The following is a 17,426-nucleotide window of genomic DNA, read 5'->3' on the forward strand; positions in this document are numbered from 1 at the left end:
TTCGATGGTGCCAAGCTTGAGTGTTGTTGGAGCTGCACTCATCCAGGCAAGTGGAGAGTATTCCATCACACTCCTCATTTGTGCCTTGTAGATGGTGGACAGGCTTTGGGGAGTCAGGATGTGAGTTACTCACTGCAGGATTTCTAGCCTCTGGCCTGCTCTTGTAGCCACAGTATGTATATGGCTATTCCAGTTCAGTTTCTAGTCAATGGTAACCCCCAGGATATTGATAGTGGGGGATTCGGCGGTGGTAATGCCATTGAACATCAAGGGGTGATGGCTAGATTCTCTATGTTAGACATGGTGGTGACCTAGTACTTGTGTGGCGTGAATGTTACTTGTCAGCCCAAGCCTGGATATTGCCCAGTTCTTGCTGCATTTGGACATCGACTGTTTCAGTATCTGAAGAGTCATGAATGGTACTGAACATTGTGCAATCATCTGTGAACATCTCCACTTCTGGCCTTATGATGCAAGGAAGGTCATTGATGAAGCAGCTGAAGATGGTTAGACCTAGGACACTAACCTGAGGAACTCCTGCAGTGATGCACTGGAACAGAGATGATTGACCTCCAACAACCACAACCATCTTCCTTTGTGCTAGGTATGACTCCAACCAGTGGAGAGTTTTCCCCCGATTTCCATTGACTCCAGTTTTGTTAGGGCTCCTTGATGTCACACTCGGTCAAATGCTGCCTTGATGTCAAGAGGAATCATTCTCACCTCACCTTTTGAGTTCAGCTTTTGTGTCCATGTTTGAACCAAGGCTGTAATGAGGTCAGTAGCTGAGTGGCCGTGGTGAAATCTAAACTGAGCATCAGTGAGCAGATTATTGCTGAGCAAGTGCTGCTTGATAGCACTGTTGATGACCCCTTCCATCACTTTACTGATGATGGAGAGTAGACTGATGGGACGGTAATTGGCCGGGTTAGATATGTCGTGCTCTTTGTGTACAGGACATACCTGGACAATTTTCCACACAGCTGGGTAGATGCCAGTGTTGTAGCTGTACTGGAACAGCTTGGCTATGGGCGCAGCTGGTTCTGGAGCACAAGTCTTCAGTATTATTGCGGAATATTGTCAGGGCCCATAGCCTTTGCAGCATACAATGCCTTCAGCCATTTCTTGATATCATGAAGAGTGAATTGAATTGGCTGAATTGGCATCTGTAATGCTGGGGACCTCTGGGGGAGGCCGAGACGGATCATCCACTCGGCACATCTGGCTGACGATTGTTGCGAATGCTTCAGTCTTTTCTTTTGCATTGATGTGCTGGACTTTCCCCATTATTGAGGATGGGAATATTTGTAGAGCCTCCTCCTTCAGTGAATTGTTTAATTGTCCACCACCATTCATGACTGGATGTGGCATGACCGCAGAGCTTAGATCTGATCTGGTGACTATAAAATTGCTTGACTCTGTCCATCACTTGAAGCTTATGCTGTTTGGCACGCAAGTGGTCCTGTGTTGTAGCTTCACCAGGTTGACACCTCATTTTTAGGTATGCCTGGTGCTGCTCTTGGTCTACCGTCCTGCACTCTTCCTTGAACCAGGGTTGATCCCCTGGCTGGGTGGCGATGGTAGAGTGGGGGATAGGCCGAGCCGTGAGGTTACAGATTGTGGCTGTGTACAATTCCGCTGCTGCTGATGGCCCACAGCGCCTCATGGTTGCCCAGTCTTGAGTTGCTAGGTCTGTTCGAAATCTATCCCACGGGTATCCTCAATGTTAAGATGGGACTTCGTCTCCACAGGGCTGTGTGATGGTCACTCTTACCGATACTGTCATGGGCTGTCATGCAGCAAGCAGATTGGTGAGGATGAGGTCAAGTATGTTTTTCCCTCTTGCTGGTTCCTTCACTACCTGTCGCAGACCCAGTCTAGCAGCTATGTCCTTTAGGACTCGGCCAGCTCAGTCAGTAGTGATGCTACAGAGCCACTCTTGGTGATGGATATTGAAGTTTCCCACCCAGAGTACATTCTGTGGCCTTGCTGCCCTCAGTGCTTCCTCCAAGTGGTGTTCAACATGGAGGAGCACTCATTCATCAGCTGAGGGAGGGCGGTACATGATAATCAGCAGGAGGTTTCTTTGCCCATGTTTGACCTGATGCCATGAGACTTCATGCGGCCTGGAGTCGATGTTGTGGACTCCCAGGGAAACTCCCTCCTGACTATATCCCATTGTACCGCCACCTCTGCTTACCATCTTAATTCACCACCTTGCTTTTACAATCACTGCCCTCGGCCTGCTGCAGTTTTCTAGTGAAGCTCAAAGCAAGCTGGTTAGGCACTTTGCAGCCTTCTGGACTCAACATTGAGTTCAACAATTTCGGACCATGAACTCTGTCCACCCTTTTGATTTTGTTTATTTGCCATGTGAATCTTATTTTTCATGTTTTTGATTTCAGACAGAGGTGTTCATTATTCTCGCATCTATACTCTGGACAAAATCTCTCCTGCCCTCCACGCTATTCTAGACTTCTCCTTATGTTCATTTCCCCCCCTCTCCTTTGGACAGCCTTTAATACATCAGCACTCACCCTTGTTCTGCTATTAACACATTCTGCCACTATCAGCACCTTCTTTAGTCCTTACCACTACCATTCACACTCCCTTTTTCTTGTGTCCATAACATCTTTGTCAATCTCTCCTTAATCCCACCAATCCCTGACCTTCTATCTGCTTCACCTGCTCCACCCCCCCTCTTAAACAGTGTAAAATCTATCACATTTCTACTTCTCTTTGGCCAGAGTTTTTCACTTGGTGTGCGGGTGTGCTCCCAAAACACTCAAGCATAAAATGACGCGCGATGACGTTGGGCAAGCGTCCCGACATCATCGCGCACTCACACGATATTTCACTCGGCGGGCACGCGCGGGAGTCGGCAGCACACCCGCCGACAATTAACAAGCCCATTAAGGCCATTAAAGTAATAATTAAATGCAATTTTTCGCTGCCCGTCCAACCTTACAGTTGGCAAGCAGGCGAATTGGCCAGGAGGCCTTTGGATTTATAATAAAGCCTCATCCAAGGGCGGGCTGAGGTTTCCAACAGGAATTACAAATAAAATAAAAATGTTTGAATCTCACTTGTGTCATGTCCCTGCTTATGTGACAGGGTCACATGAGAAGACATGTTTACCTTATTTTTTTAAATCTTTATTTGTAATGTTATAAATCTTCAGCTCCCTGAGTCAGCTCTGTGCTGTCAGGGAGCTTTCAGTACATGCACCCACGCCCATGTGCAAACATCCACGCTCGCCGTCCTCCCGCCCCCTCACCCCGGCATTGCTGAGTGTTGCAGCGCACGATTCATGCGTGAAATCGCGGTCAAAGTCTGATCATAGGCGGTGTTCAGTTTCGCAGCCACTCCCGGGCCCACCCACGAGTTAAAAATCCTGCCCTTTAGCTCTGAAGAAGAGTCATATGGACTCGAAACGTTAACTCTGTCTCTCTCTCCACAGATGCTACCAGACCTGCTGAGGTTTTCCAGCATTTTCTGTTTTTATGTCAGATTTCCAGCATCTGCAGTGTTTTGCTTTCATTTATAATCCATCACATTTTGGGGAGATGGTGACCTAGTGGTAATGTCAACAGACTATTAATCCAGGGGCCTGAGATAATGCTCTGTGAAAACCGTTTCAAATCCCACCATGGCAGTTGGTGGAATTTAAATTCAATTAGTAAATCTGGAATTCAAAGCTCATCTCAGCAATGGTGATAGTGACAACTATCATCAGTTGTCGTAAAAATCCACCTGGTTCACTAATGAGAGGAAATCTGCCATCCTTACCTGGTCTGGCCTACATGTGACTCCAGACCCACAACAGCAAAGCAGCGATCCCCACATCTCATGAAAGAATAGAAGTTTAAAAAATCCTACCCTCCTTCAGTTCTGAAGAAGTCATATTCGACTCTAAACATTAACTCTGTTTCCCCCCACAGATGCTGCCAGACCAGCTGAGTATTTCCAGCACTTTCTGTTTTCACTTTGAAAGTGCTTCATAGGCTGGAAGGCGCTTTGTGAAAAGCACTATATAAGCAGTGCTTCAGAGGGCATAGCATCCATATAAAGCTAGGGCAAAAGCAGATTTGAATGTGACGTGTTATAATAAAATACAATGCTGATCTCAAGTGGCAGTTACTTAGTTTTCTTTTATATAACGCCTTGTTATACAACAGAACATAACATCTTATGTACATTTGAACTGCTAAATGGGATGTTTTTTTTCTAAGGAACACAGCTTTTTTTGTGTTCAAACAGAGGAACTGGCCACATGAGACAGATGCAGCTAATAAGGTTTGTGCAAAATCTATTTAAAGGAAAATAAGATTTATTGCCAGAAGGCATGGAAGGCTGAGAAAAATGTGGACAGTGGTGCCAGAGAACTGTAAAAACGGAGTCAGGTCAACTAGGGACACAGCATGGTGGCGCCAATGTGTTTCTGCAGCAGTACCTCATCAAGCAGCTGGAATGATTTTTTGTCCACTTGGTTAAGAAAGCAAATCTAATGAAAGAGGGATTCATCTGCCCTAAATAAGCAACTCTTTAAAACGCTTGACAAGCCAATGAGTGTGAAAGTGCTGAGGTACAAAATGTCCCAGTAAATCCATTTCTCCATTGCATTCTGTGTAGTTTAACATCATGGTGATATAGTAGCCCCTCTCTCCTAAAATTTCTGATGTACCATATTATGTTTAACATCCAAATGTACGCAGGAAACATAAAGGGGTAGAAACCGCACCTCATTGCATCTGTTTTATGGCATGGCAAGGGTCAATTTCAGGGACTGACAATGTCGCTCCCAAAAGACACCTGAAAGACATCTAACCCAATGTTCAGATGTGTCAGCTGTTCCTGATGGGGACTGATGCTTGCTTTAGCCCTCTTGCTTTTGAATAGCAGAGCAGGAGACTGGATTCTTACGACAACCACCAGCAAAAAAAATAACTATTTTTAAAAAAAAATTCAGAAACCCACTGTTGTGGAAAGAGGAGGAGCTGGGATACTCCTGCCTCTACAGTGTATGAATTGTGCCCTCCCATTACCACTCCACAAGATCTGTCTCAGGACTTACCAACAAGATGCTTACTTTTTTTTTGTAAAAATATACTTTATTCATAAAATATCTTCAATCACATTCCAAACCATTTCAAAAACAACATTACAAGGGTACAATCCAGGTTAAACTTTTACAAAATGTATCACCAGGTGCATCAGTACAAACAATATTACAATCATTTACAGCCTTTCATTTTGATCTGTACAGCCCGAGGGGCTCTAAACAGTTCCCAGTCTCTCGGTGCGCTGTAGTAGAAAGGTCTTAGACAGCGACCCTTCCCCATTGCGCCTTTGCGGCAGCTGCCCCAAGCTTTAGTGCGTCCCTCAGCACGTAGTCCTGGACTTTGGATTGTGCCAGTCCGCAACAATCGGTCGGGGACAACTCTTTGTGCTGGAAGACCAACAAGTTTCGGGCAGACCAAAGCGCCTCTTTCACCGAGTTGATGATCCTCCAGCTGCAGTTGATGTTTGTCTCGGTGTGTGTCCCTGGGAACAGCCCGTAGAGCACAGAGTCCTGTGTCACAGAACTGCTCGGGATGAACCTCGACAGCAACCACTGCATCTCTCTCCAGACTTTCTTTGCAAAGGCACAATCCACAAGGAGGTGAACAACGGTCTCTTCCCCACCACAGCCACCTCGAGGGCAACGTGCAGAGGGGGTGAGCCTCCTGGCGTGTAGGAAGGATCTGACGGGGAGGGCCTTTCTCACCACCAGCCAAGCTACGTCTTGGTGCTTGTTGGAAAGTTCTGGCGATGAGGCATTCTGCCAAATGACTTTGACAGTCTGCTCGGGGAACCATCCCACAGGGTCCACCCTCTCCTTTTCCCTCAGGGCCTCTAGGACGTTACGTGCTGACCACTGCCTGATGGACTTGTGGTCAAAGGTGTTTTTCTGCATAAATTTTTCCACCAGGGACAGGTGGTACGGCACGGTCCAACTACTTGGAGCGTTCCGCGGCAGCGTGGCCAGACCCATCCTTCGCAACACCGGGGACAGGTAGAACCTCAGCACGTAGTGACACTTGGTGTTTGCGTACTGAGGGTCTACGCACCGCTTGATGCAGCCGCACACAAAGGTGGCCATCAGTATGAGGGCGATGTTGGGCACGTTTTTTCCCCCTTTATCTAGAGGCTTGTACATCGCGTCCCTGCGGACACGATCCATTTTCGACCTCCAGATAAAGCGGAAGATGGCTCGAGTGATCGCCGTCGCGCAGGAGTCTGGAATGGGCCAGACCTGCGCCACGTACAGCAACAGCGAGAGTACCTCACACCTGATGACCAGGTTCTTTCCCGCAATGGAGAGGGAGCGTCGCTCCCACATGCCCAGTTTCCTTTTCACCATAGCCACTCGCTCCTTCCAGTTTCTAACGCATGCCCCGGTCCCTCCGAACCATATCCCCAGCACCTTCAGGCCATCAGCCCTGACAGTGAAGGGGACAAAGGATCGGTCAGCCCAGTTCCCAAAGAACATGGCCTCGCTCTTCCCACGATTTACCTTGGCTCCCGAGGCCAGTTCGAACTGGTCGCAGATGTGCATCAGTCTGCGCACCGACAGCGGATCCGAGCAGAAGACGGCGACGTCGTCCATGTACAGGGAGGCTTTTACCTGAGTGCCTCCACTGCCTGGGATCGTCACTCCTCTTATGCCCGGATCCTTCCTGATGGACTCGGCAAAGGGTTCTATGCAACACACGAAAAGGACAGGCGAGAGAGGACAGCCCTGCCTGACTCCAGATTTAATCGGAAAGCTATCTGTTTCCCACCCGTTGATTGAGACTGCGCTACTGATGTTAGTGTAGAGCAGTTGGATCCAATTTCGAATTCCCTCCCCAAACCCCATTTTGGAGAGCACATCCCCCATGTAGGTGTGCGATATTCTGTCAAAGGCCTTCTCCTGATCCAAGCTGATGAGGCAGGTATCCACACCCCTGTCCTGTACATAGGCAATCGTATCCCTGAGCAGCGCCAGGCTGTCAGAGATCTTCCTGCCTGGCACAGAGCAGGTCTGGTCAGGGTGAATCACCAATTCCAGAGCGGATTTGACCCGATTGGCGATGACCTTGGACAGAATCTTATAGTCCACATTCAACAGTGAAATGGGTCGCCAATTTCTAATTTCCTCCCTTTCCCCCTTGTGCTTGTAGATGAGGGTGATGATGCCTTTCCTCATGGATTCTGACATACTACCGGCCAGGAGCATACTCTCGTACACTCCTAGCAGGTCTGGGCCGATCAAGTCCCACAGAGCCGAATACAACTCCGCCGGCAGGCCGTCGCTTCCGGGAGTTTTACTCTTCTCCAAGGACTCAAGGGCCTTAGTCAGTTCATCAGGAGTTAGCGGTTTGTCCAGGCTCTCCCGCGTACTGTCGTCTAAGACCTCCGTGATAGAGGACAGGAAGGACTGGGAGGCCGTGCTGTCCGTGGGCTTCACGTCATACAATCCGGCATAAAAGGATTTGCTGATCCTCAGAATGTCGGACCGTGATGACTTTACTGAGCCGTCTTCTTCCTTCAGGCTGCTGATCACAGAGCGCTCTCTGTGTACCTTTTGGAAGAAGAAACGTGAGCACGTCTCATCCTGCTCCACGGAGCGGACTCTGGAACGGAAGATGATCTTGGAGGCCTCCGAGGCAAAGTGCGAGGCTTGCTGGCCCTTCACCTCTTGGAGCTCCTCCTTGACATCGACCCCCATCGACTGCAGCCGGAGCAGATTCTGCATCTTTTTCTGGAGTCGGGACATTTCCCTCTGTTCCTTTCTAGCTTTCTGGGTGCCTTTGAGGATGAAAAACCTCTTGATGCTTCCCTTGATCGCTTCCCACCAGTGTGTCAGGGACTCAAAGAGGGGTTTCACGGTTCTCCAACCTTTGTAATCCCTCTTGAGCTCCTCAATGTTCTCTGGGGTCAGCAGTTGCACATTTAGCTTCCATGCCCCCCTGCCCACCCTCAGGTCCTTCTCCAAGTGGCAGTCCGCCAGTAGGAGGCAGTGGTCAGAGAAGAACACCGGCTTGACCTCGGTGGATCTGACTGTGAATGCACGGGACACAAACAGGAAGTCTATCCTGGAACGAATGGACCCGTCTGGCCGCGACCAGGTGTATCTACGCTGCGCTCCGTCTGCAGGGTTGCTGAAGACGTCGTGCAGCTTGGCATCCTTAACTGTTTCCATCAGGGATCTGGACGTAGCGTCCAATCTGCTGCCGGCCCTGCCGGATCGTCCAGCCGCATCGATGATGCAGTTGAAGTCACCGCCCAGAATGACCGGCCTGGAGGTCGCCAGCAGCAGTGGGAGCTGCTGAAAAACCTCCAGCCGCTCAGCCCCTTGTGCCGGGCCATACACGTTAATTAACCGGAGTGGAGCGTTCTTGTACATTACGTCTGCTACGAGGAGTCGCCCGCCCACCACCTCCTTGACCTCGGAGACGGTGAAGTTGCCTCCCCGCAGCAGAATACCCAGGCCGGAGGAACGAGAGTCGTTTCCGCCCGACCAGATCGATGGCCCGTGGGACCACCATCGTGACCATTGCCTGTAGGAGCTGAGGTGCGGTATCGCACACTCCTGCAGAAACAACAGGTCAGCTTTGACCTTGGCTAGGTAGTCCAAGGTCGCAACACATCGCGTAGTAGATTTAATGCTACGCACATTTATGGATACAATCTTTAAACCCATTTTAAAGCATTTATTCTCCTACCAAACCCACTGTCTCTGAGAGTCCCAGACCTTTAGTCTGCTCCTTCATACCCGTAGTGAGCTCAAATTCCTTCACTTTGGATGGGCTGAGGTAGATCTCCTTGGCCGTGTTCTGCTCCGGTGGCATCTGGAGGTTCACGTAGAGAGTGGGTTTTGAGATGACCTTTGCTGGAGAAGCTTCTCCAAAACTCACCCCCTCTGGGGTGTTGCTGTTCCCGGCTTCCTGGAGCTGGGGTGCGATGATTGCCTCACTGCTCCCAGATTCCAGGGGCTGTGGTGCACTGGCCTCCTCAGGTTGCAGGCAAAGTTGGGGTGCGCTGGTCTCCTTGTTGTCTCCAATTTTCTGGAGCTCGGGTGTCTCGTCCTCCAACGCCCTGGAGCTTTGCCGCCTCTTCTGTCGGTGCCGCCCTGGCACTTCATCATCCGAAGAGCTGCTGCCCTTGTCATCCGTGTCGGATGGGAGACGCCTCTTGCCGCTTCTCTGGGAAGTGCCTTTGCTTCTTCTTCGCTCCTTCTTACTTTTCTTGTTCTTCACCGTCCGCCACTCCCCCTGCTGCTTTTCCACTGCTGCCTCCTCCTCCATTGATTCGCTGTCCTGAGGACTGGGAGGTTCAGGGGGTAGTGCTGTTGATTGGCTCTCTGTTGCCTCAATCTCTTTCTCCACCTTGTCTCTCTCTGTGTCCTCCTTTGTCCCGTTGAGCTCCCTGGGGGCCTTGGTGGTTGGAGTGACACGAAACATTTCTTCTGCTTCCCCCTGGTCGGCTTTGGCTGCCTGTGCGTAAGTACGGCAGCGTTTGGGGCAGGTCCTGTAGAGGTGACTTGCCTCGCCACACAGGTTGCAGCACTTGGCCTGTTTGCAGTCTTTTGTCTGGTGCCCTTCCTGTTTGCAGATCTTGCAGAGGGAGGCGCTGCAGTTGGCCGCCACATGACCAGCCTTGCCGCATGAGCGACAATGCTTGGGTTGCCCAGCGTAGACCAGGTAGCCACGGTTTCCCCCGATAGCGAAACTGGAGGGAGGGTGGAAAATGGCTCCCTTACCATCGGTCTTTAGCGTGACCTTAAACAGGCGTTTTCCTGTCCAGATCCCCAAGTCGTCTCGAATCTCGGTGCCGCTCCCCACCTTATCGAAGTACCTGGTGAGGAAGGTGACCACGTCGGCGACAGGGACGAAGGGGTTGTACACATGCACCATCACCACACGTTCCCGTTGCAACGGCAGAGAAAAGTGCGGCTCCGCCGTCAGGGTCTTCATCTCCGGCAGGTCTCTCTTCTCCTCGAACACCCTCAGGAGCCGGACGCAGTCTGCCACCCGCTTGAACGTCACGTCAAAATAACCGCCTTTGCGGGAGTCATGCAGGGTGAAGATCTCCGGAGCTTGGAAGCCGCACGCCTTCAACAGGATCCTCCTGGTGAAGAAGCCCCGATCCATAGGTGATCCTCCTTCGCTGTGGTTCACCGTGACTCGGACGGTGATAGGTAACCCACGGTATGGATTTGGATTGCGATTGGTTATCGCCCTTCCATCCCGACCTTGCCTTGGCAGGACCATGGTGTCGCCCCTGCAACACTTGATCTTAGCCAAAAGGCCGAGAAGCGATCCAGATGCTTACTTCAAATGGGCAAGCTACCAGTGGAGGCATGGCAGTTCACCCAGTGAATAGTAATAAAGCCCAATTATAGGCCAGTCCCATGCCTCCTGGTTCACATATACTAGAAACCAGGCACTGATGAACTTATACCTAGTGTTTCTAGAAAATGGGTAGAGTTTATAATTTGGGCACAAGTGGGAATTGGGCATCAAATCACACTGGTTAGGTTTCTAGTTTCTGCTAAAATTCATTTGCATAATTACCAACAAAAATCCTCCTGAACCAACAGAATCAGGCAGTATAATGGAAAGTCATTGCTTCTTTATTTTTCTCTCCATTAAAAAATATTCCTTGACGCATTTAAGAGCGGTGACCTTTATTGATATATCTGAAAATGGGTTTATTACGAAAAGTAAATACCTTTAACAGGTATATCGAGTCTTCCACCTATAAAGAGACTGACAAGACACTACCACTAGAATCATAGAACCTTACAATGCAGAAGGAGTCAATTCAGTCTGTCACATCTGTGCCAATTCTTTGAAAGAAGTGTCCAATTTTGACTTACAATGCAGGTCTTTCCCCATAATCATACAAATTGGTCCTCAAGTATAAGTCCAATTGCCTTTTAAAAGTTCCTATGGAATCTGATTCCACCACCTTTTCAGTAGTGTGTTCCAGATCTTAACAACCCTCTGTGTGAAGAAATTTATCCTCATTTCCCCTCCAGTTATTTTAAACCTATGACCCCTGGTTACCGACCCACTTGCCAGAGAAAATAGTTTCTCTCTACTTGCTCTATCACATCCCCTCATAATTTTGAATACCTCTAATAGACCTCCCCCTAACTTTCTGTACTCTAAGGAGAATAATCCCACATTCTTCAATCACTCTACATAAATAACTAAACCCTTTCATCCCTGGTATCCTCCTGGCAAATCTTTTCCATTACCCTCTGCTGCAGGGCTTTGACATCCTTCTTATAGGGTGGTGTCCAGAATCATACACCATATTGCAGCTGGCGCCTAACCTGAAATCCATACAGGTTTCGCATGACTTCCTTGTTTTGTATTCAATGCTCCTAATTACAAGCCAAATAACCCATACACTTTCTTAACTGCCTTGTCAAGATTTGTGAATATGCATGTCCAGGTCCCTTTGTTCATGCACCCCTCAAAATGGTTCCATTCACTCACTACCTCCCCATGTTGTTTCTCCCAAGTTGCAATCCTTCACACTTATCTGCATGTCTGAAGAGTCTGTAGAAGAGCCATACGGACTTGAAACGTTAACTCTGTTTCTCTCTCCACAGATGCTGCCAGACCTGCTGAGTTTTTCCAGCATTTTCTGTTTTTATTACTTGAATACTGAACCTGTTAAAGGCGATACAGCTGATGTCAAGTTGCAAATGGCAATCAGCTCTGATAAAGAAAATGTTGTCTATTACTTACTGGCTTCCTTTTTGACTTTATCCATTTCTGACATCAATGCGACCTCCCGATCCATGATGCTGCAATGTTAAAAAAGGAAGATATTAGAACTGTCTGCAAATTGCATTTGTTGTATAAATACTACTCTTTGCATAATCAAAACAATCAGTCTGTTTTTTCAGAGATCCCCAAACATGAAAACTTTGGTTTTTAAAACAGAAAACTCTTTCTTCCACTCACCACCGAGGAGACAATACTTGTTATTTTTGGTAAATGAATCTTCATCAGCTCAAATCAAATGTCAGCACCAGAGCCAGAAGTTCACCTGCTGTCCAACTACGGAAGAAATACGGACTCGAAACGTCAACTGTATCCCTCTCCGCAGATGCTGTCAGACCTGCAGATGCTGTCAGAGTTTTTCCAGGTATTTTTGTTTTTATTCTAAACTATTCCCTGTCGGATTTTGGACTTTGCAAATGTGGCAGCCTTTCGATAACCATTGTTGTAGTAATGAGTGAAAGATGCTCAAAAAAGATATTCAAAAATGATATTCATTGCAAACTGAAAGTTGTAGAATAAATATAATTCTGCTTTTAATGATTCTAAACTGTTCATCAGATTAGCATATGAATACAACCTTGGGTATTTGAAGGTAAAGTTGTATGCAATAAGGTTGAGTTCTTATGAAAGGCCACAGATCTGAAATATTGAGCTGGATTTTCATCCCAGAGGCAGCTAGTGGGTGTAGGGAAATTTCCCGGCTCAGTGGATCCACCTTGGGAGAAAGTGCCTACAAAGGTGGGATTTTCATTCTGGGATTTAAAGGTCTGGATGATTGGCACTTTTATAGGTCTGTAGTAAAAACAATTATTTTAAGAAAGTTATGAATCACTGACTGTTGTTTTAAAGCTTTTCCACAATGCCATTGTCACTACAGGATTCATTGATTCTGTACAGAATGTATACTGGGTGAATGGGCATGGAAGTGCCATAGGTTGGTATGCATGGTATGAGGGGCCATTGGGGGTGAATGGAGGAGCATAGGTTGGCATGGAGGGTATGGGGGGATGTGGGGGTGGGTGAAAGGGCATAGGCTGGCTTGGGGCATGGGTAAGACCTTTTGACCTTACCTTTCAAAAGGTTCTCTTATCCATACTATTACTCATGACACCTCTGAGGGGCTGTGAACTATGAGGCCTTGAAAAGCTGGCCTAACTCTATGAAAACTGTGGGCAGCTAGGAGATGCCTATCCCCATAATGGAGCCAGCCAGTTTGGGAGTGCAAAAATCGGGTCCCACCCTCCATTTTTAAAGACCACAGAGTCTCCTCAACTCTGCAAAAATCCAGTCCATTAACTCCATTTCTCTCTCCACAGATGTTGAGAATTTCCAGCATTTTCTGTTTTAATACTATATGCTAACAGAAGGATTTTCCCCTCGGTGACTTGGGGGCGGGGCCCACTCGCCGAGGGGAAAATGACATGGGATGATGTCGGGAGGAACCCCCGACGTCATCCCGATCCATTTAAATCTTCAGGAAGGTGGGCAGACAGCGAAATCAGCTGTCCACCCGTCGACCTGTCAGTGGCCAATTAAGGCCATTGACAGGCTAATTAACCTTGTTAAAGGCCCTGCCCATCCAAGCCTAAGGCTGGCGGGCAGGCCAGGAGCCCCAGCGGGCTCCAGATTATTCATGAAACTTCATCCACTGGCAGGTTGAAGTTTCATGTCCATCTTTTAAAAATTTAATAAACTTTATGTGTTTCTTATTAACATGTCCCATCTCGTGTGACATTGTCACATGTGGGGGACATGTTAATAATTTTAATATTTCTCTATTTTTTGACTTTTCTTACCTGTCAGTAAACTCCCTGAGACAGCACTTTGCCTCAGGGAGCAGTGCGATCTTTTACGCGCATGCGTGAAAGAGCGCACTTTGACAGATGGGGAACCCTCCCCTACCTGCACAGGAAGCGCATAGCGCTTCCTGTCGGGCAGACCACTGGGCGGGCCTTAATTGGCCCGCCCACTCAAAATGGCAGTAGGCCCCGTTTCGGCGGCGGGGGTCGGCTGCCCGCCCGCCGCCGAGCTGGTGGGGCCCACCCACCCACCTAGGGCAAAATTCTGCCCAACCTTCTCAAGGGCAATTAGGGATGGGCGATAAATGCTGGTCTAGCCAGCGATGCCCACATCCTGTGAATGAGTTAAGAAAACTGTATGTGCTAGAGGTTGCTTCAGCTGGTCCAACTGGACTGAGAGAATATGCTGATTATACATCTTGATGTATAAATGATGTCTGACTGAAGCATTTTCTGTTGCTCGTGCTAAAAGTAAATAGTTAGCTTTGCTCTTTATTTCCATTTAATCTCTAAGCTAAACAACAAATCATTCAATAAAGTTGAAGGTGTAACCTGTCAAAAATAATCTCCACAAGAGCCCTGCTTTCATGCCACCATAACCACACTTTTTCATCCATTACTGCTTAGGAAGGATTATATTTCTTTATTATGAAAAATGTATATTAGCTAACATAGAGGGAAATCATTTGCCAACAGCACTCCGCTGTCTATTGGTCAGAACTAAAGTGCACAAGGGGAGGTGGTGGCATAGTGGTATTGTCAATGGACTATGATAACAATGAAACCTTTGCCAATTGTCAGAAAAACTCATCTGGTTCATTATTGCCCATTAGGGAGGGAAATCTGCCGTCCTTACCTGGTCTGGCCTACATGTGATTCCAGACCCACATCAGTGTGGTTGACTCTTAAATGCCTATAAACAAGGGTAATAAGGGATGGGCAATAAATGCTGGCCTCGCCAGCGGCACCCACATCCCATGAATGAATAAAAAAATAGATAGCTTACAAAATGGTGACTGTCAGTGGAAAGACCATTCTTCAATCATGAAATAGATAACATCTGAAAGATATTAAAATTTGAGCTCAACTATAATGTGGTTTTGTGAGATATGTTGACTTTCCAACAGCAGACATGACTGGAGGCTTTGTAAATCAACATTTTACAGTCGAAGGAGGTTGTTTAGCCTATCGCACCTGTATCCAGGTGCACCATTTCCTCATGCTTTTCCAACACTTATAAGTTTTGTCCTTTTTTACAAGGGGCAGGATATTGAGGTCGGCGAGCGGGGGGGGGGGCGCGGGATCCCTCCCCCACCACCACCCCACCCCCCCCCCCACCCGCCGATGTGTACGATGAAGCGGGTTGACGTCAGGCGGAACTCCGCTCATTTCCATTTTCAGGTTGGCGGGGGTGCCGCCGAATCAGCTGTGCACCAGCCAACAATTCAACTAGTCAATGGACCTGCCCGTCCAACCAATGTAGGTTTTAAATATTGTTTTTAAAGTTTAATTAAAAGTGATGGACCTGTCCCAACTCATGTGACAGTGTCACATGAGGGACATGTCAGGGAAATTTTATTTTTCTATATTCAACATTTGAGAATTTGGCGCCGATCTCCCTGAGGTGGCACTTAGCCTCAGGGAGATGAGTGCGCTCCTTCGCTCGCATGCATGAAAGAGTGCACTCCCGGCTTAGCGAATCCCCCTCCCGCCTGCACAGGGAGCGCATAGAGCTTCCCGGCGGACGTCATGCTGGGCGGGCCTTAATTGGCCCATCAACGTAAAATGGCAGTGCACCCCAACTGGGGGCGCTGATCGGAGGCGCGCCTGCACGCGCCCGCTCCTGAACTTCCCCCCCCCGACAGGGGGAAAATTCTGCCCAAAATGTTTCTCTATTTCCCTTAAAAGAAATTCTGAGTTCAATGTTTGCCAGTATTTATGACAGTGCGTTTCACGTCCCAACAAACCCTTTATGTAGAAAAACAAAAATTCTCTTAACCTCCTCCTTTGTTCTTTTGGTGATGACCTTAAAGTTATGCTGAACTTTCAGGCCTTTGAGGTTTATCAATGTTGCAAAGTATTACCGCACAATACAATAACAGTGAAAATGTACTTCATGAAATACCTACCTGTTCTCATCTAGACAAAGAATTAAAGACACAGCAACCATTGGAAAGACAATTCACCTTAAAAGATCCTGAACTAGAGCTAAAAATTGGATGGCTATTTCCCAGACGCTGATAAACTCTGCCTTTGATTTCTGACAGGCAGAAAATCAGTAAATCCTTTTGCCAATTTGCAATCTGACATTTCAGCACAAAATGTTCTTGGCACCATGTAAAGAGGTACCACTTTAGTTAGAGGGCATGAATCCATATATTATAGACATGATGCAATCTTCCAGTGTGGCTATAGGATTCAGAAAGCTGTGGAATTAAGGCTTGTTTAGACCAGCATTAATAAACGTACTGCTTGTAACATTGAAAGAACCCAGATTTGTAAATGAATGCATTTCACAATCTTGCTTTTCTGTTATAAATAATTATAGCAGCCAACTAATGAGTGTTTCCTGCACAGTTGCGGACTAGTATTTCCTATCGTAGACCTCAATTATTTATACAATTATTTAACTGCATTACCTAGATCTTAAAAACATAGCAACAGGAGTAGACCATCCAACCTCGCAAATGAGCTCCACTCTGAGTTCTGTACCTCAACACCGTTTACCAGAAGCATATCTTACAGCTTGCAGGACTGCCCGGCATTCACAGGTGTCAGCACTTCCTGGGTGTTAGGCCAACTTGTTCCATTTTAAGATTATTTTTCTAAAAACAAATCATTCACCTCACAGATTCTTTATCACACGTTGCAAATATGCATACAACAATCCTCAGCGATATTTGAACACTCCATGGGCCTTATTTTCCAGAGAGATTTTTTTGGACCCAGAAATATACCTGCTATTAACTAAACCTCTTCATCAGGACTTTTAATTTACTTGTTGCATATGATTTCTGCGCTGCATGGCGTAATATTGCCATGCGCTCCCTTGATGAAAGGCAGAAAAAACTTTGTCTGGACTTATCTAAAAAAAATCTCTTGAATCCCACCTCCTATTGCCCCATCTCTTGCCAGAACCACACGAAAGTTAATGTGTGATGGAATTAAGGAGAAAAGACACCATCCCACGAATAAGATATAGAATTAATTGACTATAAAGCAGCCCAATCCCCTACTTTATACAACTCATAAATAGTATGAAGTGACTGAAATTTAATTAATTCAATTTAGCAACATATGATCTTTGGACTTTAACACAGAACACAGGCCTTTCATTTTTATTCTGTAAATTAAGGTGACCTGGATTTTGCAACGTATTATAACTATTTGTATACTGAAATGTTCGTAATTGTGCAATCCTTTCATTATTTAACACTTTATTTTTATTTTAATGATTGTCTATAGCTATGTTATGAATTATGATTACTTGTTTTATTTGTATCATCATCACAATTTGGCACCTGCCGCCATCATGATTTTTCAATAATCTAACTAGCCAACTATTTTCTGTTGGTAGCTTTCTGTATGGAATGAGAACTGTGACATTTGGTAGGTCAAGGGACTTATTTCTGGTGGATAAAGGTGTAAGTTTTAACAAACACATCTGATTGCCAACTTAATGTTAGAATTTTGCACTGGAAGAATTTCATATCATTGCATCAGAAAACACAGAAAAAAAAGTTGGGTGGAAGTCCTGAAGTAAAAATGACTGCAAGTTGCCCAGATTGTTTTTTCATAA

General features: G+C 46.9%; 1 protein-coding gene across 3 annotated transcripts in view; it reads right to left on the reverse strand.

The window, feature by feature from the left end:
• Window positions 1-17,426, reverse strand: part of LOC144686508 (SPATS2-like protein) — a 230,507-nt gene that overhangs the window by 52,684 nt on the left and 160,397 nt on the right. For all 3 annotated transcript variants that reach the window (XM_078551803.1, XM_078551801.1, XM_078551804.1), the window contains one exon: window positions 11,790-11,848. In XM_078551803.1, coding sequence (XP_078407929.1) covers window positions 11,790-11,848 — 59 coding nt within the window. The remainder of the gene's footprint in view (window positions 1-11,789; window positions 11,849-17,426) is intronic.

Source organism: Cetorhinus maximus, chromosome 11 (assembly GCF_964194155.1).
Source record: "Cetorhinus maximus chromosome 11, sCetMax3.hap1.1, whole genome shotgun sequence".
NCBI lineage: Eukaryota > Metazoa > Chordata > Chondrichthyes > Lamniformes > Cetorhinidae > Cetorhinus > Cetorhinus maximus.